Source organism: Lygodium microphyllum, chromosome 23, assembly GCF_053477565.2.
Source record: "Lygodium microphyllum isolate KBCC chromosome 23, Lygodium_microphyllum_v1.1.10, whole genome shotgun sequence".
Taxonomy (NCBI): Eukaryota; Viridiplantae; Streptophyta; class Polypodiopsida; order Schizaeales; family Lygodiaceae; genus Lygodium; species Lygodium microphyllum.
In genome coordinates this window covers 95,812,155-95,839,975 of record NC_141157.1, presented here as the reverse complement: position 1 = coordinate 95,839,975, position 27,821 = coordinate 95,812,155, and the positions used below count along the sequence as shown (strand labels likewise).

Genomic DNA, 27,821 nt, shown 5'->3' with positions numbered 1-27,821 from the left:
CACTTGAAAGTGTATGATTGCGAAGCATTTGTGCACATTCGTAAAGAAAAATGCAGCAAACTTGAGTCAAAGTTCTGTAAATGCATTTTCCTAGAATATGGTGACGAGGGTGAAATGGGGTATGGATTATGGGATCCCGAGAAAAGGAAAGTAGTACGCAGCAATGATGTTATCTTCCGGAAAGATCTCATGCATAAACAGCCTGAAAAGACTGAGGAGGTCCGTAGGGTTGTATTCTGGGAATAAATACCTTTTGGACAGCAAAATGTGCCTGCTGTATAGTAGTAAATACCTGCTATAAATGAACCTGCAAATGCAGGAAATAATGCTGGAAATGATCAGCCAGCTATTGCCCATAATAATGAGCCACTGGATGTGCAAGAACAGCCAGGACAACAAGTTGTTAATGCTGATTTGCAGGCTGAAATGCTAGGACAGCAAGCTGAAAATGGACATTTGCAGGAACAACTAGCAAACAGTGATCATTGGGTTAGGAGATCATCTAGGGCTACTAGACAACGTGATAGATTTGTTCCTGGTGCAAACAATGTGGCTGATTATGTTATGTTGACAGACTGTGGTGAACCGTCTTGCTTCAAGGAAGCAATGGACAAATAGGACAGCAAGAAATGGTATAAAGCCACGTTGTCAGAAATGGAATTTCTTGAGAAAAATGGCACTTGGGACTTCGTGCAGTTGCTTAAAGGACAGAAAAACCTTCCATGCAAATGGGTTTACAAGATGGTTACTTCTAGTTCCTCATTAAAGTACAAAGCAAGATTGGATGCGAAGGGGTACAAGCAGGAACATGGAGTTGACTTTGATGAGATCTTCTCTCCTTTAGTCAAGATGACTACATTGAAAACCATTTTGGGCTTGGTTGCAGCTGAAGATATGGAGTTCATATAGATGGATGTAAAGATTGCATTCTTACATGATGATCTGCATGAAGACATATATATGCAGCAGCGTGAAGGGTTTGTGGAAAAAGGGAAAGAGAAGATGGTATGTAAACTCAAAAGAAGTTTGTATGGGCTAAAACAAGCTCCAAGAGAATGGTATCATAAGTTTGATACATTTATGCAGTCTCAAGGTTTTCATAGAAGTGAAGTGGATCATTGCTTGTACACGAAGAAGGCAGTAGATGGCAGCCTGATTATCTTGGTTCTCTATGTTGATGACATGCTGATTGTTGGGAGGGATACTCATGCCTTGGACTCACTGAAGCAAAGTCTTCACGGCAGCTTTGACATGAAGGATCTTGGTGATGCAAATCACATTCTTGGTATGCGAATACTTAGAGATAGGTCAAAAGGATTACTCTCTCTATCTTAGCATGAGTATATCTCCAAGGTTTTGTAGCGTTTCAATATGGAGGGGGGGGGGAAAACAATTGGGGTTCCATTGCCTCTATATATGATACTCAGTGCAGAGGACAGCCCTACATTTGATGATGAGAAGGCTGAAATGGCCAAGATACCATATGCTTTAGCTATTGGCAATTTGATGTATGCTATGATTGTTACATGTCTTGACATTGCCTTTGCAGTGGGAGTGGTTAGCAGATACATGGTAAACCCTAGTAAAAAGCATTGGGAAGCAGTGAAAGGTATTATGAGATACCTCAAAGAAGGCACAAAGGAGTTGTGCATTTGCTTTGGAAAGTAGAAGGCATCTGTCGTTGGCTTTACGGATGCAGACTATGTTGGTCATGCGGATTGCTGAAAGTCCACTTCTGGGTATGTATTTACCTTCACAGGAGGAGCAGTCTCTTGGATCTTTAGGCTACAAAAGTGTGTTGCATTGTCTACTGCAGAGGCAGAGTATGTGGCTGCCACTGAGGCATGCAAGCAAGCTTTATGGCTTTCAGGTCTAGTGGGAGAGCTTGGCATTATAGAGTTACTTGTTCTCCTTTGCGATAGTCAGAGTGCTACCATGCTAGCACGGAATCTCGTTTTTTATGCAAAAACGAAGCACATACAGGTGAAGTATCTCTTCATTAGAGATGTACTTGAGAGCAAGAGCATTGAGCTTGTCAAAGTGCATACAGATGGTAATCCTGCAAATCTTCTCATGAAGGGTCTTCTAGAGAGCAGTTTGCTCATTGCCGATAGATGATGGGAGTTGGATAGATATATATATTTCAGCTTTGTACATACCTAGACTTAGCTGATTCTTTTCTCCCCTTAAGGCATATTGCCTTTAGGTGGGAGGTTGTTGGAAATAAAAGGCCATCATGTCTTTTACATGTGCACGGGTGTGAACACACCCTTAGCACATTTGTACTTTAATATATTTATATCTATCTAAAAACCTAAAGAGGTACACTCGTCATTGTACCCCAAGTCGTGCTCACTCTCACTCTCACTCTCACTCTCACTCTCTCTCACTCTCACTCTCACTCTGCTGCTGTGTGTAAGCACTATGTGTCTTGATCTTCGCGCCACAGGTCACAACAGGTAAATAATCAATGTTATTGTCTTGTTGTTGTTGTGAAGATATGCTAGGGTTTGCACCAAGGAAACATAGAAAGTATGACCATGATTGAAACACAAAGACAGAGATACTGACGTGCAAAACTCAAACCCTAAACACAAAAAAAAAAATGCAAAATGCAAAACTCAAGACATATGAACACAAATGCAAATAGAGAAAAAAGAGAACTTTGAAGTGAACCAATCATTCTTGTGAATGAAGAAAAGAATGTACAAGATGCTTAGGGGCCAAGCAATCCAGTAGCCTCATGTCAAAAGTGGATGCAGCAATGGAAGCATGAAAGAATGTTGAAATAAATTGCTGAACACAAGACAGAAGAAAAAGGAAAGGAAAAACACAAGAATATTATAAAGGAGAACTTAGAGATGTGCTTGGGAAATGGAATCCATATACCAAACATGAGACAATCGTGTACAACAGTGAGTCATTGGCTATGTGGGGCTCCCTCTCCCGCAGGGCATGCACTAGAACTCTGCAAGTGATGAATGATTAATTGTGGAGGAGGGAGCCAACATATATACCAGAAAAGGATGTCAAACATCATAAGGTCGGCCAGCATAAAATGATAAAATAATCATCTCGATGGCCACTAAAAAATACCTAAATAACTTAGTAATGCTTGACACATCCTAGGCTTACACATGAGCTGACTATACTGCTAACACCATGTCAGAAGTGGACGCAGCAATGGAAGCATGAAAGAATGCTGAAATAAACTATAAAACACAAGATGGAAGAATGGAAAGAGAAAGCACAAGAACATTGCAGAGGAGTACTGAGAGATGTAACGGGTTGAGGGAGGTGTTGATGTGCGTTGTCCATTGGAGATGGAACTTGAGTGTAGTAAGCACTAGTCGGAGCAGAGATTGATGAAGAAAAGTGCTGAAAACACAAACATGAACTAATCTAGAAGATGGAAGCTGATCACCAGCAGCAGTGGAAGGCTGGGCGGTAGTGGATGATTGTTTAGGAGACAGAAGCGGAGAGGATGAGTTTGAGGCCATCTTCCCTTCAAAGTTCTTCATCTTGGATGTTGAGCTTTCAGATCAAGGCTTAGGTTTCTTTAGAGAGCACCTAGCTGGGATATGATGTAAAGAAATACTCGACCACCAAAGATAAATACAAGTGTATGGCAAAACATGAAGTGTAATAGGAGAACACAAAGGTGAAGAGTAACTTGGAGACAATGAATACGATGCTTAATGCAGTAAAGACACTATATAGAGTGAATACAAAACCTCAAACTTCTGTGTCTTTGAAGGATTGGGGCAGAGAGACGAGTTGAACTGAGTATTGTACTTTGTATGGATCTCAACCCGCAGCAGGCAGCCTCTGCATGTGATCAGCAGCTGCAAACCCAGATTTTTGTGTCTGGATCAGACTGAACATGGCAGTGGCAGCTTGGGAACAGTGGGCTGCAGGCTGAGAAAGATCAGGAGGATGATGGCGACAGCTGAAACTGCAAAATGCTGCAGTCAGGCTGCCCGACAGGGTGATGACTTTTGAAGACTCCAAATGCAGGCAGGCAAGGTGCTGGCGGCAGTAAATGCAAATGTCCAGAGACCCATTGCTGTAGGCGATGGCTGGAAGAGTGTGTAGTCGGGTTGAAACTGCTGCCAGCTGCAAATGCTAGGGCTTGAATTGTGTAGACTGATTACCAAGAGCTGTAGCAGGCTGGCACCACCATGAACTGAGGCATCTGCCAAGGATGGGTGTAGACAAGAGTGGAGAAGAAGACAGTCACTGAAGGAGGACCTAGGAAAAATCAAATAGAGTGAGAGGAAGGCAAGCTTCCTATTCATAAATGTGGATCCTCCCAAATTAGGATCTGGCTCAAGGGGGACAGAATCATAGACACTCTCTAGGAAAATTTGGGAATTTAATGAAAGGTTGGTAATAAATATGTTATGGGGCTGTATTAAAGAGCTAATCAGTTTATAATGCATTTTTAAAGCTCAACACTATAGGCTAGGAAATCAGCAGGTGGAGCAGCCAGCACCAAAACGCAAATGTGGAGATGGTCATAGACTGTTGAAAACAGGTCACCAGCTAGAGTAAGATGAAAATGCAACTGACAGCAGCTCCTAGACAGTAGGTGGCAGCTGGGGAACATTTGAAACAGCAGCAAGATGATGATGTGGGAGCCAATCACCAAAATGTAGTAGGGCTATGTGTCCTTGGGGCTGGCAAGAGAAAGAGGATGGCCACAAACAGGTTGGTGGTAGCTGTTGGGATCGGTGGTGATGGATGGCAACAAAGGCAGCACCTTTGGATGATGGTAGCAAGTGTGGGCATAAGGGATTGAAATGCTAGCAATGTACATATATCTTGGTTGTATGGGCACATTGCTTGAGTGCATTTCATTTCTGAGCAAGAGTCATAATTATGGCTGGCTGACCTATTAAAGTCATCATAGAGTTGCAGACAACTTGCCATCATCACCATCTACACCAGCTGATTTGTGTTTGGTGGTGGGCTGCAATTTGACATTCGTTTTTCAGCCACCCAACTACCTTGCATTTGTTGGACTCCAGAGGATTGTGTTCTATACCCTTTGCTGCCATCAACAACATCATCTGGCTTGGTGGACTGCCACTGCATTCCGGATCTATCATGAGTACAAGACACTTTGACACCATTCTTAGACACCTGTTCCCCAGTCCTTGAGACATGGAGTTTTGAGGCCTCTTATTGTATCATTTAGATTCTTATTCAGCATTCTACATATTGTGTTCTACTTGCCATACATTTTGTGTTTCCTGTGTTTGCCATGCTGTTTATTTATAGGCTCTCAATTAAATATAGGTGAATCTACATGTGCACATTAAGTGGGAGGGAAGGGCAGCGATTGTGGAGGTGAAGCACCAAAGTTGTATTAACATAAAGCAGGAGATATAGGAGTGCCTTTTGGAGCACTTCTGATCACAGAGTTTTCTCCATATCCATATTGCTACTTATCTGGGTCTCCATGGTGATTTACAGCTGGTTCTTGTATGACAGGCCTGTTAGCATGTCCATTTATGAACCTACTAAAGATGATCATACACAACACAATGGTAGTACACATGTAGGAACTCTTCACAGAACCTGGAAAGCTCCCCATGCAAGTTAAGGTTACCTGCTAAAGAGGGGTGATGAACATCCATCCTCCATGCACAGTTCCTTGCTGCAATATGTGATTGTCTTGTCTAGATCTTTCTTGGCACAGATTCAAGACACTCGTGAATTAGAATAGTACATGCATGCTGATTTTTGGTATTTTTCTGTTTAATGCAAATTGTGATGCCTGAAAATAGCTCTGCAAACTTTTGTTTATCGGATTACTTTTGTTACTTTACGGGAAAGTGATATAATGCATGATTGGGAATAAAGATGCCTGCTGGTTTCCTTGATTTTATGTTGTTGTTTCCTGAGTTATCATTGATTTTTATTTCCGTGGAACTAAGTGTTACAACATTGCAGGGGTTTACAGTATGAAGCAGTGTCAGGCCTGCATTATTCCAACACAGCTAAAGCATTGATGGTTGTTGGTCAAACAGAAGGCCTGAAAGGTGGTGGTTTACATTTGTATGCTAAGTAAGGAGCATGACATCAAGGTTCTGCTTTCCTGTATGCTTATGATATCTTGCTTGTTTTCAGGCTTATACAGTGGCTTGCTGCCAACAATTTTGAGAGATGCACCTTATTCTGGGTTGTATTTGCTATTGTATAACCGCACACGGCATAGAATGTCCGGTCTGTATCTTTTCACACCTGTTAGGTTCTCTTGTTCCTACAGCTTTGTCATGGATGTTATTTGCAATACTTTGCATTTGAAGGGGATTCGGTTCTTCCTAAGGCCTCCATTTGGGTATTAAAAAGAATGCAAAATAAAAAGAGAAGGCATGTAGCATATTGTGTTCTTAGTATGGCAAAGCAGAAGATGTTTCTCATGTAGACATATGTTACTATCTTCGTAATAGTAGCATCAGCCTTATGCCTCCAAGTATACAAATGTCAACATTTTACTGCCTTCCCTCTATGACATGTAGCTCTTTAAGCATACTCTTCAATGAGCAATCTTACACTGCCTAGCCTTAAAGAGGGAAAGTTTTCTGATGGTTTGTTTAGTGAACTGTTGGATTCCATGTCTCAAACTTCCAGTTTCAACCTCCGTCTTGTAAAGATAGTCATACACTATCTTGGGCAATTGAGAGAGATGATTGCTATCAATGAGTTTAAAGCTGTCTCCATGCATCCTCACCTAGCGTAGGTGCTGGTCTGTCAAATCTATTGTACTGCCGCACAATTAATTAGTTTCCATATTTAGGTTTTACTGGCCTTACCTCATGCATCAACAATTTTGATGATTTTTAAGTCACTTCTCTCTTGTAGAAGAAAATTCCTCACCTTTAGAAAGTTGAAAGCATAAGCTATAATGATGAATGGGGGTACTAGAAGCAGTAACATCAAACTGTTGGTGAAGAATGTTGTGCTCATCAACTATTCTATTGATATTGCAGAATGGCAAGGTTCTGAAACCAGTCCTCATTTTTCGGCAAATTTTTTTGCAGGTAAAGTTGCAACTCTGCGGATTGGCAAACTATTTCTGCTGTGCTAGTTAGAACTTAGCTGATGTCACTCTTTACCTTTTTGCAGGAGCTATGGCTGGAGCTGGTGCAACTGTATTAACCCATCCTCCTGATGTGGTGGGTCTCTTCATTCATGGTTGCTTTTGCTTGTAATATAGCAGACTGGAGGTAGTCTTGGAATTAGTTTTGGAAGGTAAAGGTGTATTTAGGTCGAAAATAGAAATGAGTTAGAGCCAACATTGTATGATTTTGAGAGAGAGAGAGAGAGAGAGAGAGAGAGAGAGAGAGAGAGAGAAGGCGCCGCCCTGCAGCCTGTGTGCCATCCCTGCAACTTGTGTGCCTGTGCGCCATCTCTGCAGTGCAACCCTTCAGACTTATGTTCCTGCCCTGGTACCCCTGCAGTGCACGTCAGTTTTGATGCTCCTGCAGCCTGTATTGCAGGGAACTGCTCTGCCTGTCTTGGTGGCTGCTGCCCAGTGTGCAGCCTGTTCATCACGTGCTGTGCCTGCAATGCCTACTGTGCCTGCAACGCCTACTGTGCCTGCTGCACACAGGGGCCTGGCAGCATGAGAGAGAGAGAGAGAGAGAGATGCTGACAGCTCCTGTGCTTCAATGGCGGGCTTGAAGATGGATGATATGGATCAGACCATTGAAGCCTTGGATCCAGACATGGACGTGGAAGAAGATGCAGTGAAAGAAGATATGGTGCACTGTACCGATGAGATGGCTCCACCCCTCTTGATGTTCAACCATATGTCAAACGCAACGAGTGTCTCCATGATGAATTTATTGTTGCTCTTGACGCCTTTGATCCAGGTGATTCTCCACCTTGCTCATATGCTCAAGTGGCTTCTCTGTTGAAAAGCATGGAACTTGAGCATGGCTATGGAGGATGAAAGAGAAAGAGAAGACTTATGATAACATTGACTTAGAGACAATGATTGTCACACAAGTGAATTAGGTTCCAAGATGGAAGCTTGGACTCATAAACACAATCTTGTGTGTATAGACAATGACACTGATTTAAAGGACAAAAGCACAATGACATTGTATATTCAAATGATAGGCAAGTACAATGCTTTATAGTCTTTTGGGTAGGTAGCACTTTCCACCACTGTGCTTATGGGATTCAGCAAACCTGCATATCCTTAACCCAACCGCTTCATACAAAGAGGTTATAATGGGTGTAATCACCTAAATTCTCAACATCCGTCCTCAATCACAACCAAAAAAGTACAAAGTGTGTAGAGGCTTTGGTGAGCAACCACCTGCAAAGTGCGGACACATCCCAAACATGGTAATCATCTAGAGGCTGTCGCAAACAAAGCTAAGTGTGGGTATCAAAAACATGGTGGACATCCAGAGGCTGTAACAGGGGCTTCACATAGTGTATAGAGACTATGATTGTAGTGCCAAGTTTTTTTTTTTGGCAAATAAAGTGTGGCTAATTATATTACTTCAGATAAACCTTGAATACAAAGAAGTGCTCCTGCTCAAGAGACTAGCTGGAGCTAATACAAAGTCACATAAATATCAAATATACAGGCCTCTCAGGGCGATCTAGGGGGAATGGGGGCAATAAGCCATGGAGGGGGGGGTGTATCGCCATTTGGGGTTGCCTGCTTGCATCACGAAAAACAAGTCTAGATAGCCTTGAGTACTCATGAAGTGAAGGCGGAGCTCCTGACGAGCTTGAGATTGCCTTGCACCTGGTCCCATTGGCTGCGAAGTGAGTGGATGATGGAGGTCCAGAGCTTTGCCAATGTCACTTGTACAGAAAGTCTCTCTTCTCCAAAAACTTCCTAACACCGCGCCTTCCAGATATGCCATCCAGTGAGATTCCCTATGATCTCCCATACCTCAGAGCGGTCTGTTGTGGGCTCTAGTACTTAGCGGATGGGTAGAGCCTCCAAGCTGGCTACTGTGCACGACCCAGCCTCAATAAGGAAGATCGTGCCCTACATCCCAGCCTCATATAGAAGGTGACGACCCTGGCTGACTGCCTTCCAGTAGAAAGCTCCCCATGAGATACATCCAAGGTTGGATGCTATGCGGTGGAGGATGCGGCATGCTCCTCTCCACACTAGTTGCGCTGTCTCACAAGACCAGAGACAGTGCTTTGGAGTTTCGAGAAGCTGTTGTGTGCAGTATTTATATCCTTATTCTTCTGTATCTGGGCTAACCAACTCACTACCGCCATGCCTCTATGTGCCACTAGCCATACAAAATACGATACCCTCCTCGGCCTCCAGCTGTCCCATAGGCTACGCCAGAAAGTCCGTCGGAAAGCATCCGTGATGTTGTGCTCCGCCCAGTACCTGCTATGCGACGGTGCTCGGCCCATGTCCTGCATCAGCACGTGTCTGCCAATCCTGGCTGTGTACTCCAGGAACCTTGGTGGCTTCTTGGCGACCGCAGTGGACATCAAGTGGTCCACCCTCCTAGATCCAAAGGCGCCACTCCCTGAGCTCCTTCCAGAAAACATAGGGATCCAGTCGCCATGTCTTCCCTTGAAGGTCCACCACCCGAATCCTCCTCCATGAAAGGGTAGCTATCTCCTCATCGTGCTGCCCTTTGTCAAGGGCCAGACGTCCCTCCTCTTGAATGGTGAAGAAAGTCCCTTACGGGGTGCCGCCCACTCTGCCTGCTACCTATAGGGGGATACTTGTTGGTGAAAACTTAGCAGCCCATACATCCCCGAGCTCTATTGGCTCTCGTGCCGGGAGGCCAAGCCACTCTTGAGGTATTGCTGTGTCAATCTTCCTTCTCCTCAACTTGACTTCTCTCTGGCAACCTGATGCCCGTTGCAACACCTCCTTGTCCACCAGCCTGTATACCTCCCGCCAGGTCCTGATGGTGCGAGCCGGGCCAGTCTCCCAACCAGCCCACTGGATGTGGGGGCGCTCGCCGATCTGTACCCCCTTTTGATCTCTGACCTGGGGGTTCCAGATCACCGGATAATGGTCTATCTCCTCCTGGCAACCTGGGGGGCTCTGAATTAGGGCCTTATGGAGGCCCTGCCACACACGAAGTAAGTTACGTAGGAAGGGGGATTTGGGGTGGGTGATTTGGGCCATTGTGAAGATCCATCTTAAGGACAGTCTCCAATCTCCGCTAAGCCTCGGCATGCACTCTTGGAGGCTCTTCTGCAGTAGGATCTTCCAAGTCTGCCCTCTTGGTGTGTGACCGCGGACTATAAGCTTGCCCAAAAGGGCTATACAATGATACTCTGGGTCAATGATCCCAAGCCCTCCCTTTGACCGATGTTGAATGGTCGTCCATGCCACCTTATCCCGAGAGTCCCTAGAACCGTCCGACCCAGCCGAGAGGAAATTCTCCACTAGGCGGCAAAGCTGAGCAGCAGAGGACGAGAAGCACCAATATGAGGTGGTGTATCAAGCCGTCGCTAGGAGGACCTGGTTGACCACTAGGGCTCAATCCGTGAGGCAGAGGCGAGTAATACTCCAATAGGTCAGCTTCCTCCGAATAGAGTCGAGGACTGGGAGAAACTGCTGGGTGGGGGTGATGTTGAGTCCCATCTGGAACCCTAGGTAGCGGATGGTTTGCTCTCTGCACACCCATCTAAATCCCAAGTGGACACCCCACTCCGTATTGGAGTCCCGGTTTGTAAGGAAATGAACCGACTTCCGCTAGTTGATTTGCGCTCTTCTTGCAGTATAGAACACCTCGAGAGCTAGTCTCACCCTCTCTAGCATTAACTCATCGTCCTCTATGTAAAGTGCTGTATCATCTGCATACTTTGAGTCTAATAGCTCTGTCTCCTCTCTCATTGGAAGTCGGAGGCCTTATAACCCACTCACACGTGATTTGAGGAAGTGAGACATTGCCTCTGCAAAGAATAGGAACAGATACGGGGCCAGTGGGCAGCATTGCCGTACCGATCTCTCCAGCCATCCTCCCCTCTCCTGCCACCTATGAGAACCTTGCTGGTGGCCGATCTGTAGAGTGCGGAGACCCCATGGATCCATGCCTGGGGGAAGCCCAACCTCTCCATGGTGCCCTCTAAGAAGTCCCAGTCTACCTTGTCATAGGCTTTCTCATAAACCAGGAGTAGTACCGCCAATCCCTGACCACTGTGCGGGCCCACTCTGTTGCCTCAAAGAAGGTAAAGACATTGTCTAGGATGCTCCTATCTTGGACAAAGCCTGCTTGTGTGTCATGAATGATGTTTGGAAGCACGGGGCAGAGTCGCCTACCAATCATGTTTGCTAGTGCCTTATAGGCAACTGGCAACAGGGTGATCGGTCTTCATTGGGATAGCTCCAACCGGTCTCCCTCTTTGGGGAGAAGACTGATAAGACCTGCCGATAAACTCCTTGGTATTCGACTTGAATTGAAAATCTCTTGGAAAGCCAGCAATAAGAGGTCCTTCACTACCTCACAGAAGGTGGTGAAGAAGGCCGTAGAGAGGCCATCCTCTCCCGGACATTTCTGCCCGTCCTGTGTGTGGAAAGCTGCCTCTAATTCCTTCTTTGTGAAGGGAGCTAGGAGGGAGCGTCTATCTCCTCTGTGACAAGGGACGGGATGTGATTCTAGACCTGCTATCTGCAACGCTGTCCTCTGGCTGAGGCTGTCTCCTGTTGGAAAAGGCGTTTGTAGTAGTTAGTGGGAATCTCCATCACCTCATTTGGGCTAGAGCGAATCCTCCCGTATTGATTCCGAAGGCTGTGTATCTGCTCTCCTGAGGTGCGGGGCTGGTGTGCCTGAAAAAACTCCCTGCACATTGTGTTTCCCTTCCGCGCTCAGAAGATTGCTAAGGTGCGGAATGAGAACTCTGAGCGCTTGTCCTCTAGGTAGGCAATGGCTGCTCGTGTGCATACCTCCTGTGCGTGGACGATGGGATCCCCTGGTGTCTCCTGCAATAATCTCTGCATGGCTGCTAGGTCCCGTCGGAGTGCTCTCTCCTCCTCCCAGCACTACTGCCTAGCCTGTAGGGCTGTCTCCTGGCAAATATTGCTCGACTCGGCTAGGACCTCTTCAACCTCCTCTGCGATTCGGTCCCTCCTGGTCCACTCCCTAGTCCAAATCTGCTCTATCTGTCTCTTCACCTCCTTTCTCTTGTAGATCGAGTCAGGGATTTGACATGATCGTGTACTTAGGGAAGATGCAGGGGATCAAAGTGTCAGGAAAACCGGGCATTGATCGGATAGAGTGGTGCCAGCCAACTGCCCTATCTGGCCTCCGCGAGAGCATCCCCACTCTCCCACATAGAACATGTCCAATCGCTCCAGCAAGACTTCGTCTAGCCACTTGTATCCCCACGAGAAGTCCAACAATCTTTCCCTCTTGTAAAAAGTTGGGTTTTTCCAAGCATTGCAAGCTCCTATTGCCAGTAGGAAGATCTCCTATACCTCTTCTCCTCCCCAGCCATGCCCTGGCAGTTTCTGCCTCTACCTTGCTGCTTCTCTAAGGCCTCTAGATTGTTGAAGTTTCCTCCAACAATCTAGGAGTCCACCTCTGGGAGTCTTGTTGCAATCTCCACCTAGAACTTGCTGCGTGCCCCGACCTCAATGGGGGCATAAACATTGAGGACTCCGAGGCATGAGTCCCTAATATCCAACCTGATCCATAGAACTCTCCTTGCCACAATCGCCCCGTGATCCCGTACGCAGGCGGTAAGACTCGGGCCAATAGAGGTGCATACACCTCCACTCCTGTTGGCACCGATGGCGTACTCCCAGTAGGTGTGTGACCTACCTGGGAGAATCTTCCCTTCTTGATGGACCTGGGCGGGGGTGAGCTTATGCTCCTGTAGAAATAGGATATCTATCCGTTCTGCGAGGGCCAGTTGCAACTCTTGCCGAACAATCAACCTTTTGGAACCACGTGCTCCACTGTAGTGGAGACTATTCACATTCCAGGATGCAAGGTGTAAGCTCATGGGGAACCTTGTGACTAACCGAACATGCATCTGTTTAGTGTGGAAGTTGCTGATGAGGAGAAAAAACTATGGGGCATGCAAGAGCTGTCCACTGTGGAGGGGCTCGAAAGATAATGCTTAACTGTGGGACCTCGGCACCAGCCCACTAGTTAATGTCCATCATGCAACCAAGCCGTTGCTGTGTAAACAGTGCTAGTCCTTTTTCTCCCATCCACTGGGAGATGTGGTCCACCACCTGACTCTTCACCTCCTCTATCTGTGTCGTCGTCCAAACCTCTGAGTGAGAGGACTGAAGGAAAAAAGCGTAGTTTGGTCCATCTGGTGGTGTTAGTAGATGGACCTTGCCCCTCCTTGACTTCCGAACCATGAAGATCCCCACCTCTAGAGGTAGTGGGAACTCTTCGCGCTCCGCAACTCTCAGGTAGGACCACGGGCCATTGTGGAAGAACTCCTGTGGTAACACCTGTGTTTGTCTCGGGAAAGTGTGACTGGCGGCAAGGGCAGATAAGCTAGTGGCTGTGTGGGAGGGAGAAGACTGCTATAGGAGGAGGATGTAGGCGGCGTGTGTGGCTCATTACCTCCTGTGGGAGGAGGGGGGTTGCATCTGGGGGGATCACTTGAACCGGGTGCGGATCAAGGGGGGTGCTCGGCAAGGGAGGTGGTAGGGGGGGAAGAGGGTCGAGGGATGGTGGGATGGTCGGAGGTATGTGATGGGTGTGGGGGAAGGGGTTTTTGGCCCTGGAAGGGGGGGTTGTGGGCCAGGGTCAGTGGGGGGGCCATGGGAGGTTTGGGAGGGTGGGTGTGGGGGTTGTGGGATCTCAGGGAAGGTAGTCTGTGGGGCTGGTGGTAGATGTGGGGGATTGCGGTCCTGCCGGGTGGGGCGGGCAGGGGGGGCTACGGAGTGCTCTGCCGAGGGGGCGTTGCTCGCCCTCCTGCTTCCTACTATAAAGGTTGCGTTTGAGGAGCTGGTTGCGGCCCCTCTTGCCGTCTCCCTTTTTGTCGTCTTTGGACCCGTGTGAAGCCGTTAACGTCCACCTGCGGTCCTGTTGGCGGAGTTGCATTGGCTTCGAAATGCGTGCAATTTGTTATTTGATGCCCAAAGTCGTGGCAACGCAGGCACTGCCGTGGTTGCCTAGTCACAATGACTTGCTGCCTGAAGGAGTGACCTCCTGTCTCAATCTCTAGGAACTTTGATATACTCTTTGTGTCTTTCACGGCCACTTGTACCTTTGGGACTCTTGCAGCTGTCACTGCATGCGCGAAGGAGGCCGGAAGAATTGTGCCGAAGAGTTGTCCAAAGTCCTCCACTAACTGGCGGTACTCTACCTCCAATTCGAGGAAAAGTAAGGTGACTGAATGTCTGAAAAATCTGTTATGGAGTGCAAATATCTGCACTGTGAAGCTGCTATACCAGGGAACCATGTAAATGACCCCCTTCGTGGAGGCATAGGGTGCGCTCTCCACTAACTCATGAGCTGTGTCCGCAGAGGTGAGTCGAACTATGAAGATCCTTTGGCCCATGAGGATTGCCTCCATGATTTGCACTGTGCCAATGCGCAACGTGGAGTGAAGCCAATCCCGTAGCTGGGCCTTCGATGGGGAATGTCCAACGACCTGACTAAAGATTGTTGTTTCTTTCAACTCCAGCTTTGTGGCACGGACGGCTAAGAGCTATTTCTCAGAGAGGATGATGCACAAGGTGTTTGACTGGGGGGCACTTGCAGATTGCGCCGGTGTCTGACCAAAGGTTTCCATTGTGTGCCCTTGTTGAGAACCTACCTATCACATTGTTGTGCTATCGGAGGGGGGGAGGAGTTGTTTTCCAATTAGGTGGTGTGTCTGCCGCCTGGTCGAGTCTCAAGGCCAAGGAGGTGGGGGTAGCGCGGGGGGGTTCGGCGGGGGGGGAGGGGGGGGGGGAGGGGAGAGTTGGTAGGGCAGACGCGCCATTGGCCCGCAGGTAGGGGGCGAGGGTGATGGCGGGCCATAGGCGGGGGCGACAGGCGATGGTGATGGCTAGGGGGTAGGGGCGACGGGCAGGGCATGTGCCACCAGGCCGTAGGCGGCGGGCAGGGGGTGAGGGCGACGTGCGGGGCCACAGGTGAGGGCAGGGTAGCAGGCAACGCGACGTGCAGGAGTTGAATCTGTGGACTCCAAAAATAAATAAATTTGTAGTGCCAAGTTACATGAGGAGTTTACAAGCTTATGAAAGGAACATTAAGGCAAGGTTATACAAGGCTTCAAAAAAGTATATTAGAGTAGTGTGAATAGAAGGACTGGTGAGGCTTGTTCTTCTGCTCCTGATGGTCTTTTTCTTTTTCTTTTTCTTCTTCTTCTTTTACTTCTTCATGTCCATGGTCTTCTTTTTTCTTCACAGTTGCAAGATAGGCCTTTTGATGCTTGTTTCTAGCATGACAAAACTTTTCAGTATGTTCGGTCTTTTTGCAGAAGTCACAAACTAGTTGGTCCTTTTTGCCTTTGTACTTGTTACTGACATACAACATTTGTTCATCCTTAGAAGTACTTGGCTCTTCTTTATTTTTTATCTTCTTTTCTTCTTCTAACAAAGAGGCTTGAATGTCAAGATGTTTAGGATTTGGCATGTTGATTAAAGTAGTGGAGACATTATCATAATCTAGAGGTAACTTTTTGACAAGATACCAATGTATACATCTTCATTAATTTTAATGTTGATCCTTGCAAGCTAGATTAAGAGACTTTCCATGTAATTTAGATGTGTTGCAAGATATGTGTTAGGTTTCATGTCCAATCTGAAAATTTTAATTAATAAACCATACTTTGAAGACTTTGACTATGCACCAAACAAAGTATCCAATCTTTTCCAAGTGTCATGGGATGTGTTACGTGTATCCACATGGTGGATATAGTTGTCATCCGGCTCAAGCTTCATGATAGCTTGAGCCTTTCAATCTTCATAAATCTTTCCCTCCTTGTTGGTTTGATGCCCAAATGCTTGCTGGGAACTGAGTAGGAACTTAGATCAGAGTGACAAGAACTCTAGTGGGCTTGTAGGAGTGAGAAAATGATGGGATTTTTTAGCTTGAGGTTGAAGGAGCTATGGTGAATTAGGATTTGCTGACAGGGGCCTGATTTTTTTTAATATTACAGCTCATAGAGTTGATCATTTGGGAAACCCTTTGAGTGGGAGAGAGCTTAGGCATGGATCTTCAAAAGCCCCATGTCAATCGTCGACATTGTGGCCTGGAGACGTAGCGCAGGTTGTACGACCACCGTAGGTGCACTTTAGGGCAACGACGGATTTATGCAATGGTGGAGTGAATGATCCTTAGTGTCTGATCGTGAAGTCCACAGAAGGAAGCTCAGTGAGATATGCCCTAGTTTGAGAGATCCAAGAGCTTAAAGTAGGGTAGGTGCAAGCTAGCTATGGTTGCCATGAAAGGAAGAGTAGAGTTGGAGTGAGGAATGAGCTCATAAGCTGGCAATGAGTTGACCAGAGGTGAAGAGGAGATAAAAGTGATTTGTAGAGCTGAGCCATGCTCACCATGGCTCTGATACCATATTGAAAAGAATGGATCTTGAGCATGGCTATGGAGGATGAAAGAGAAAGTGAAGACTCGTGATAACATTGACTTAGAGACGATGACTGTGACACAAGTGAATTAGGTTCCAAGATGGAAACTTGGACTCATAAACACAATCTTGTGTGTATAGATAATGACACTGATTTAAAGGACAAAAGTACAGTGACATTGCATTCAAATGATAGGCAAGTATAATGCTTAGTCTTTTGGGTAGGTACCACACCACTGTGCTTATGGGATTCATCAAACCTGCATATCCTTAGTCCAATTGCTTCATACAAAGAGGCTACACTGGGTGCGATTACCTAAATTCTCAACATTTTCCTTCATAGGATTTGCAAGAACCAAATTGGGATTTGTTGCTTAAGTTTGTAAATACTCTCTTGGGAGAACATGTCAAGCATGACCATTGAGCTATTTTTGTTTGCGTGGAGGAGAAGGATTTGGGTATACAAATGTCTACTCAGGGGGTTCTTTACTCCTTTTTTACTTTTCGTGACCGAGGCATTATTGTCTTCTTCATTGGCCGGATTCATGTGCTTACCAAGATTTGTTAGTGGCTGACATCTATCCCTTAGACTGATTTTGTGGAGGAGATATTTGCTGATCTGGTTGTGCTTCTTTCTACTTCCACATGGGATCTCCTCGACAAGCAACCCCTTTTCTTTGATAAATAGTTGGTGCATACTGTCTCATGGCATCCACTGGCAGATTTCCAATGTTTACTTGAGCAAGAATGTCCCATGTGGCGCAAGGTGGAGAGTTGCCCAATTGTTTACTTGGCCCTTCTCAAAGATGCAATGGCTATTATTGGCCATATGTTAGTATCCCCAAGTTTGAAGGCAGCCAATAGAAATAGATTGTGCATTTTGTTGGATACCACCAGGAAGAGACTTAATTGGTTGCGTCTCAATTGTAGCGGTATGCGGTTGTTAGGGGTAGAGGTGCCTGTGCCTATGCTCCTTGTATTTACTACACATGTCGTGACCGCACACCTATACACTGCAAGTGGTGGCCACCTATCATTGTCACTTTATTCTTTATTCTTTCAGTGACTAATGAATGAGGGAAGACTGATCATACATTGTGATTGTTGGAGTTTCCACATACATTGTCTCTCTCTCTCTCTCTCTCGCTCTCTTGCTCCATCCGCCATAGCTCTTGCTTTCACTTGTGTGCTTCCACTCCGGCTCTACATTTCAGTGGCCTCTTTGGTTCTAGCTCAAGTGGGATACTTTTACCGGTCATTGCTTTTCATGTGGTCAACTGTGTCATTTCATGGCCGAATGTCCAGGCTGAAAGCCCACCTTGGTAGGTCAGTCCATGGTCAAGAACCAAAATATGGCTCCAATTTTTGCCCAACAATAGATTCTTCAGCCGACTCAATCTAAAGCCTAGCTGCCGTCTTCTTTAGACTTGGAAACACAGGGTTGGACGGACACAATAAAGGAAAAGCAAAGGAGACTTCTGTGTCCACAGCACCCCCATTGATCCTTCTTTATCTTTACAAGACCCCCTCCTCACTTATTTGTGTCGGTGGAATAAATCCTATGGTGTGATCACTACTTGAGTTCCCACTCTTGCCAAAAGGATCTAGTGCCCCTTAAATAGCAACTGCAAAAGCAGCAATCAAGGCAATTGTTACCATACACCCGTGACTCTCGAGCTTAGCTAGCCTTTGATGCTGTTGGTAGAGTCATCACTCCATGGGATTGCTAGTATCCAAGTTCCCTTGCCCACTCTACAAATGTACCTTCTTCTGTGTTGCTTGAACATGAGCGACCCAATCCCTTTGTAGTACTAGGAGATTTCTTTGAAGACGGTTAAGAGGAGACGGTTAAGAGGAGACACTGGCAGCAAAGGCTTATGCCCATGCAACAAAATCTAGTTAAAACTCTTGATCTAGTTCCGGTGTGCCTCTTGCACTCATCCTTTTGTATGTGCTGAACTTGTTGTATTTGGTCTATGCATGATGGCCTAGAGCCACCCTGCATCTTGTAATCTTGTACTTTTCATAATTAATGTGAGAGAGAGAGAGAGAGAGAGAGAGAGAGAGAGAGAGAGAGAGAGAGAGAGCAAGTGTTGCCCACCAGTATTTTATTGCTTTGGCATCTTGCTAATGAATGTGTTTGCACACTCATCTCTTTCTTTAGCCAGCCTCGAGAAATAATTGAGCATGTAGTTGATTGGCTTGCTTTAGTAAGGTGCTCCTATGGGGGGTGGCTAATCCCATATTTGGGCCTGTTCAGCCTAGTGTTTGTATTATTTTCAATCCTATACCTCAACTTGTATGCCCCTTTGCTGCCATGTGTTGTGCTGCTGGCCTCCTTTTATTGTTGTTAGAATCCCTTGATATGTCACCCAAAAGTAAGACTAAATTATACACAAGTTGTATATTGAGCCCTTGAATTATTTAATAGCCTTTGATATGAGAAATTGACATGCATGTGTGTATTGTCTCTGGTGACCCTTGATTTGTGATTGTGCCATGATAACATTGACTAACAATGCAGTAGTTTGCATGACATAGCCATGAAACTCAGGTCCTGGTATGCAAGTTGGCTCAGGATACAATAATCAACGTTCTTATGTAGAAATCACACAATTGGTTCACAGACATACACAAACTCTATATTGTGAAAACACCAATAAATGATGGCAACTGCTTGCATGCCCATTCATGGAAGAACTTTACGATTGGAGCCTATAAAAACTCAAATCTGCTTCTCCGCCTTTTTCATGCTTTGGCAGCTGTTCTTGCACAACAAACAACAATCAAGCCTCCTTTCGCACACATATCTACTTGCTCCAGCCTTGCCTTGATGTATAGCCCTCTTACTTGCTCTTATATGCTGGAAACACAACGTATCTGTTGCTCCGAATCCTCCTCTTCAAGTCTATCCATGCTCGATTTGTGAGAGTTTGCAATGGAAGAAGGAACACGGACACATAGAAGGAGGCAGTTGGAGGGAAGAAAGAAATCTGCACTGATTGAAATAAATGCTGAATACAAATGGAAGGAGTGGTCAGTCCTTGCACATAGCCCGAGGCATCAGTGAGGACAGCAGATCTGGCTGGAAATGATGACGGCAGCAGTAGCATCAAAGATAGAGGAGTATGCCCGAAGTCAGAGGAGCAACTTGCAAAAGATGATTTTCCCCGGCCAAAGCACCTACTTTAAATAGCAGAAAACATGCCAAATTGGCCGACTTGATGCTAGCCAGTTGCCAGCTGGCCAACTCAGTCGGCAGCATATAAAAATGCCAAAAAAATTGGTTGATGTGGCAAGAAAATCTGGAATGGCAGGACCATGTTTGATAGGGAGGCACAGATTGGGAAATGCAGAAAATGCTCAAGAAACTCGAGAAATGCACACTAAAATGCCAGAGTTCCCGTGTCTTCGTTAGACTCTGACAAGAGCTCACAACTGGGAGATGATAGATTGACAACACTAAATAAAAGTGGCAAGCTAACATCCCCTCTCAGATCCTGGGAGTGTTTGAAGGCCCAATAATTGCATGTGATTAAGCATAGAAACCTTGGGCAAAGGTTTTGTGAAGAGATCCGTTGCATTGGCCTCTGTAGGACGCTAGGCCATGGCTAACTCGGAATCCATAATCTATTCTCGAACATAGTGGTATTGAATCTCGATGTGCTTCATGCAAGCATGAAATTTGCTGGGTGTAAGATCCCTTCAGGTGTGAAATTCCAATTATCTCCATGTGTATAAACTTATAGGCGTGAACACACCGTTATTTGTACCCTAACATATAAATACATTTTTATTCTTTGTGTACCGTAACACACTGGCACACTCATCTTCGATTCCCTCACTCTCACTCCCAGCTCTATTCTTGCTCATTCTTGTCTTGCACTCCATTGCACTTTGCTACAATAAACTGGTATCAGAGCATTGGTTACAGTGTTCACGCTTCCCAAGAATGTGTCAAGTTGTAGGACAGGCATTAGTTGACAAGTGTAGCAGATCGACAGGTAACGGGGTAGTCCTAGCGTGCGGTAGATGGTGTGGGGAGAAGGCGACCAGCACAATTTGCATGTGGTAGACGGCATGGACAATGGGCAAATTGTCACACTTCAAGCCAGCGCGACGGTGCAGGCCAAGATGACAGTGCTAGGTCAGGTAGACATCATATCATGGGGGCTTTTCTTATATCAGTGAAATTTTACTCAACTGAGTCAAATTTATTGACATTGGTGCATATTTGGACCTGAGAAATTTGGGGCTTTTGCAAGCTTTTGGCAAATTTTGCCAATTTTGCCTATTTTATGCTTTTGGGATCATGTATTAATGCAATCAAGGCAGATTGGTCAATGAAATTTTGGGATTTTTGCTGAAATTTGAGAATTTTGGAAAAATTGATGTTTGAAATGTACATTGGGAACATTGTTGAAGCAATCTTGGTGCTGTAAGCAGTGAGATTTATCTCCCACTTGTGAGATTTTGAAGAAATTGCAGAGAATTTTGGTGTTTTTTGTATATTAGAAGTTGATTTGGTCACATATGTATGTGGCACACATGTTGTGCAGCTCCCATTGAGTTGATGTATTGCTGAATAGTCATGTTGCAGCAGTCTCAGTGATCACTTGCAGATTTGGGATTGTTGCAGACGTATTTTTGGTGATATTGCTGAAGTGGGAGTCACCTAGCAGTGATGTATGCATGGATTATATGCTGAAATTTCAGTTATATTGCTGAAAGTCATCCGTTCTATTGCTGTACATATACTTGGATTGAATCTTGCTCTTATTGTTTGAAAATTTGGACTGATATTAGCTGAATATTCAGCTCATTGTTTGCCGTCATAAATTGCAGCATTGATTTTTGGATGCATTGCTGAAAAATGGCTGCAAATGCTTCTAGTAGTAGTGACACTAAATCCCTTCTTGAAATGAAGAGGTTTGATGGCACTGGCTTTGACTTGTGGAAGGACAAGGTGCAAGGCATTTGTTTTCTCAAGGATTGTGATGCTCTTTTGGAAGTCAAGCTTGCAGCTATGATGGATGAGGATTGGGCTAGACTCAACAAGAAAGCCATTGCGTATATTAAAATGGTTGTGTTTGATGATGTACTTACGGACTTAAGTGTCTTGATACATCTTATGCCATATGGAAAAGTTGATGGATACTTATGAAAATACAACTCCAATAAATCAAGTTCACCTTATGCGTAAGCTTGTAAATATGGAGTTAGATGAGTCTAAGCCCGTATCGTACCATTTGAGTGCTTTCACAGGGATTTTAAGCCAGTTGCAAGACTCTGGTTTGCAGCCCTTCAATCATACATTGAAGACTATTTTCTTGTTGATGACTTTGCTTGATAGTTGGGAGTCTTTGGTTGTTTCACTAAGCAACAACCGTGCTTTAACCTTTGATGGTGTTAGAGGCTCTATTCTCAATGTGAAGATTAGAAGAAAGTCCAGTGGAGAAAGCAGTGGTTTAGTCTATCATCCTAGAGGCAGGTTAGAAAACATGGGTAATGCAAAAAATAAAGATAAAAGCAGGAGTAAAAGCAAGGGCAAATAGCAGGATGTTACTTGCTATCAATGTGGACATAAAGGGCATAAAAAGCCCGATTGTTGCTACTACAAGAAAGAGCGAGAAAGAAAGGAATAGGAAGGAAAGAAAAAGAAGGATGACAAGAAAGATGATGACAGCTCTCCCTCAAAAGAAGTTGCAAAGGCAAATATTGCATTCAGTGTGGTCATTGAAGAGCTCTTTGACATTGGAGAGATACTTGTTGCAGCCTTATGTAATGATGTAGATGTTATGGCAGCAACAGGTGACATGCACATCATTAAAAAGGAGATAATTTATGTCTTACTTTCAGCTCATGATAGACTGTCTCAATCATGGATAGTGGACAATGGTGCCTCTTTTCATGTTACTCTCTCTTTTGGAGTCATTTTCTGAATATAGTGCAAATTGCCTAGGCAAGGTTTACTTGGGTAACAATTATGCATGTGAAATAGAGGGTGTAGGTACCATTCACTTGGCCCTTGAAAACGGCAAAGAGATGATTTTGCAAGATGTTAGATATGTACATGGCATAAAGAAAAATCTACTATCAGTTGGGCAGCTTGATGCAAGAGGGTATTTTACTACCTTTGGTGGTGGAACTTGGAAGGTCTACAAGGGCTCTATGTCGATTGTTAAAGGCAACAAAAGAGGGGCTTTGTATTATTTGCATTGTAAAGCATTACTTGGTAAGTTTTTGACTGTGGCTGAAGTTCATTCATAGTTGGAACTTTGGCACAAAAGACTTGGCTATATGAGCCAGAAAGGCCTTCAGGTTCTCTCCTCTTTAGGGAGATTTGATGTAAAAGGCTTTGGTCTTGACTTTTGTAATGATTGCATATATGGAAAACATGTGAAGTCTTCTTATTACTCTGGTGTCGTTTAGAAATCCAATGCCCTTGACTTAGTACACTCAAATGTGTGCACTATGCCATGTTAATTGACATGGGGATGCGCGGTACTTTGTCACTTTTATTGATGATTTTAGTAGAAAGTCATGGATATATGTATTAAAGAGCAAAAGGAAGTGTTGGATGCTTTTAAAAGGTTTCACGCTTTTGTTACCACATAGAAAGGGTTCAAGTTAAAAGTTATAAGAACGGATAATGGGGGTGAGTATGCTTCAAATGAATTCAAAAAGTTTTGTGAGATGCATGGCATTAAGAGAGAGTTGACAACCTCTACAATCTTGCATCAAATGGCATGTCTGAAATATATAATTGTACACTTTGTGAGAGACTTAGATGCATGCTATTCACAGCTAATCTCCCGCAACAGTTCTGGGGAGAGGTTCGTAAAACTGTAGTTCATGTGTGTAATCACTCTCTCAATCGTGCATTGAAAAATGACATTCTTGAAGAGGTTTGGTCTGGCAAACTTGCTTCATATGACCAGTTGCGTGTCTTTAGTTGTGATGCCTTTGTGCATATTCGTGTAAATCAAAGAACTAAACTAGACATGAAATCCATCAAGGGCATCGTCATGGGATATGGAGATGAGGGGGAGATGGAATATAGAGTTTGGCTTCCTCAGGATAGGAAGATAGTATGGAACTGAGACGTATTGCTACACATGGTGACCTTGAAGGGTCAAATTTCAGCATGAACTGCAAGCCATTCAGCAACCATTAGTTGAAGATTCTGTCCCTTTTGATGCTGAAAATTAGCAGCAACCTATTGTGCTATAGCCAGAAGATAATGGATAGCAAGTAGATGCAAATGATATGATAGGATAGCAAGAAGAACATGCTGAAAACATGTTACAACAGCAAGAGAAGGGTGAAAATTAGCCATCAGGCGATGGTGTCCACATACCTGAGGATGTAGGCCCGTTGCATATCAATACAAATCATTGGGTAAGAAGGTCTCCATGTGTCAGAAGGCAGCCACAGAGGTTTTAGGCATCTTTGGATTGCATTTTATTGACTGACGAAGGCGAGCCTTTGACATTCAGAGAGGCACAGTCATGTAAAAACAAGAGAAAGTGGGAGCTTGTACCTTTGCCCAAGGATAGGAAAGCTATTCCTAATAAATGGGTCTATGAAGTGAAATGTGTTGATGGGAAGCCCAAATACAAGGCACGTTTGGTTGCTAAGGGCTATACACAAAAAGAAGCCATAGACTTCCAAGAGGTTTTTTCATTGGTGGTGAAGATGACTCCGCTCCGTGGTTTGTTTGCTTTCACTGCACCCTTGGATTTAGGGTTGGATCAAATGATGTGAAGACCGCTTTTCTTCATGGTGACCTAGATGAAGAGCTGTACATGAAATAGCCCGAAGGTTTTGCTATTTCAAGGAAATTTCGTTTGTAAGCTGAAACACAGCTTATGTGGGCTGAAACAAGCCCCTAGACAGTGGTATAAAAAGTTTGATACTTTTATGCTCAGCCATGGATTCAAACGCAGTCATGCAGATCACTGTTTATAGACTAAAAAGGTTGATGATGGAAGCCTTATTGTGTTGGTCTTATATGTGGATGATATGTTGATTGGAAGAAAGCATAAGAGTACTCTACATGCTTTTAAAAGGCAGCTGAGTTCAGCCTTCTCAAACAATTGAACACATTTTGGGCACGTGCATTAAAAGAGATAGAGGTAGCACTTGTTTTTCCTCTCACAAGACAAGTACATCAGCAAAGTACTTGATAGATTTAATATGGCTGATGCTAAGCCTCATGGTGTGCCTTTACCACCATATACAAAGCCGATTGCCCAAAGGATAATGCAGTTACTACAGCTATGAAGAGCATACCTTATGCATCAACTTGTGGTTCTTTGATGTACGTCATGGTTGCAACTCGTCTAGACATTGCTCATACAGGAGTTGTTAGTAGATTCATGTCTAACCTTGGCAAATCACATTGGGAAGGAGTGAAATGTATCTTTAGATACTTATAAGATACATAAGACAAGTGTATATGCTATGGAAAGGGTACACTAGAGCGCAGGGATTTTGTGATTTGGGCATGGAAGGAAACCTTGACACTCGAAAATTTACGAGTGGGTATGTCTTTACTTTGGCTGATGGGGCTATTTCTTGGTGTTCAAGGTTGTAGAAAATTGTAGTACAAAGTACTACAGAAGCTGAATATATTTCAGCCACAGAAGCTTCTAAGGAAGCTATTTGACTTTGGCTGTTTGGTCAAGGATTTTGGTCTTTCTTCACGTACTCCAGTGCTTGGCTGTGATAGCCAGAGGACAATATGTCTAGCTAAGAATGCCATGTTCCATGGAGATACCAAACACATAGATGTTCAGTATCACTTCATTCGACATGTTGTCTTGGATGATAGTCTTGTCACATTGACTAAGGTCAAAACCCAAGATAACCATGCAAAGGCTCAGAGCATTGCATTTGATTAGTGGGAGTTGGCTAGCTTAAAGGTACCACTTCGGGCCTTTGAGTGGGAGGTTGTTGGATGTAATTCAGGTTTAAAATCCCATTAATCTCTGTGTATAAACTTACGAGTATGAACACACCCTTATTTGTTCCTAATATATAAATACATTTTTATTCTTTGTGTACCGTAACACAGTGGTACACTCATCTTCGATTCCCTCACTCTCACTCTCAGCTCTATTCCTGCTCATTCCTGTCTCGCACTCCATTGCACTCTGCTACAACAAAATATTGGGTTCTTTGCCAAAGCAAAGGCACTTTGGTTATCCACGCACAGCTTCGTAGGTTTTATATGTGGAAAGCCAATCCCTGTAGAGTTAAATGAACTCTAGTTGAGTTAGGGATAGGTCTAACTATTGTACTTTCATTCTATCATTCAAGCACTTGTATCTTTTGAGTGTGGAATTGCTGCCCATTCTTGCTCATTGTCTTGTGTTCACTCTATCTCTTTCATCCTCCATTTCCAACATTTGGTGTTAGAGTATCTTCTATGTGCAGATTTTGAACAGCCATCATAGGTGCCGGTGCCGCTTTGCCAAGGTCCTACTGCAGCTAGCCAACGTTCAGCCCAAGAAAGAGAAGTTGTTGTTTTGGAGGAGGTGCTGCTGCTGTTTTCATTGTGCATGCAGTCCCATTTGCACTCTTGCACGTAACTCTATACACATAACCTCTCTCAGCCTTGCTCATAATATTCTCAACCCTGCCTGCCTTTTTTTGCAAATTTGAGAAAAAATGCAGAAACTGTGACTTTCCAATTTTGGGGGTTTTCGAAAATTTCTGCAATTTCTCATCTGTCGTCTCATACCTAAATTTGAAGAAATTTTTAATTTCTCACACTTCATGCCAAGAAATTTGGGGATTCTTGGCTGACTTTCCCAATTTCTAAAAATTCTCAAAGTTTCTTGGAGAAAAGTAGAGGCTTCTTTGCATGAATCTCCATTGAAATTGCCAACATTGTGCAATTTCTTTGACATTGGTGCCATAAATTTGGGGCTTTTTTGTTGTTTGGCTTTGATACACATGATTCCAGGTGTTGGTTATTGTTGGCATGCTTCCCAAGGTGACATTCTTGCAAAAATTTGGACTGTAAGGTACACATTTTGTAACTAGCTTTCCTTGCGTGGATGGGTGGTAAATCCTTGATTACAACTAAATTACAACAGCAAACAATCAATGCAAATCTGAAAATACAAATTTACCTAATGATCTTGGAGAATGCACACCCGATTGGTCCCAAAATTGGTGTCCCTTTTTGTATTTCTTTAGCTTTATTGAAGAATAAGTTGATTTACAATGGGATTCTTCAAATCCCGTTCGGTATTCCAACTCCCCTTGCTTTGCTGAATCACCAGCAAGTCCTTAATCTGACTTGCCCCTTGATTCGGGCAATCAATTGGCCTTCACCCGCTTTGATGGAAATGGAAAATGTCCCAAATTTAATTATTTGCTGGTCCCTCCACTTGAATAGGCTAAAAACAACTTCAGCCTTGTTCAATCCAAGTCTTGGAGCTTCCAATTTTTGGCACGATTCTCAAGGCTGCCACTAATCCCTAATTTCTGTTGCATATTAGGGTTTACAGTAGAGAAATCTGAAATTTCTTAGCCTCCAGGGGTCCGAATGCTGAGATCTTCAGACCAAGACTGTGAAATGGCTCGGAGATAAGAGGAAAAGCTGTAGAGAGAGAAAATTCAAAGTTTTGTCGCATAGAATGACTGAAAATTAGTCAAATGTAGTTGCTGCTTTGCCACAATACCTTGTAGATGCAAAGAATTGAAGAAAATCAGTCATTTACAGCTGTTGCCCTGTCTCAACAGCCTGTAGATGCTGTCTCCTGCTGTTGATTGGTCTTCTCCTACCCTTGGCAGCCTCAGAAGGTCCTCCAATGGCTGCAAATCAGACTAGCAGCCTCCTTTCCCTCTCCCTTGCAGGTTGAATTTATAGAAATGTTTCTCTCCAGCCTCTAAAGGCGTTTTTCAGTCTTGCATGGGCATTTTTGACAAGTGACAACCTTCCCAAATGGTTTTTCTAGCATTTTTTATAATTAAATATTAATTTTCAATCCTTAAATATTAAAAATTAATCATCTGACTGGCCAATATTTAAATTAGCTAGGCAACTTCCATTCCCGAGTGTCTCTGTGCCATCTTTGACCATCAGATTGGCATTAGGTACCATTAAACACGACTTTTCTAGTGTCACCAATTGATACTTATGGCCAAATGGATAACCTAGGCCAACAATTGGCACCGATTACCACCAAGTACTTGTGCGGCATAACTTATAGCAACTTTTGTCTTTGACATCCCGTGATTTCTTCGGGTCTCGGGCTCGTAAATTTACTTTAACCCCAATTGCACCT

At 44.3% G+C, this 27,821-nt stretch overlaps 1 protein-coding gene across 4 annotated transcripts in view; it reads left to right on the top strand.

Moving 5' to 3' along the window:
* LOC148016494 (uncharacterized) overlaps positions 1-27,821 on the top strand; it is a 73,541-nt gene that overhangs the window by 32,555 nt on the left and 13,165 nt on the right. For all 4 annotated transcript variants that reach the window (XR_015688154.1, XM_087664590.1, XM_087664589.1 and 1 more), the window contains exons 2-5: positions 5,969-6,047; positions 6,136-6,231; positions 6,999-7,049; positions 7,135-7,184. Coding sequence is in view for 3 of the 4 variants with exons in the window: in XM_087664590.1 (XP_087520716.1) it covers positions 5,969-6,047; positions 6,136-6,231; positions 6,999-7,049; positions 7,135-7,184 (276 nt within the window). In the remaining variant the exon portion in view is untranslated. The remainder of the gene's footprint in view (positions 1-5,968; positions 6,048-6,135; positions 6,232-6,998; positions 7,050-7,134; positions 7,185-27,821) is intronic.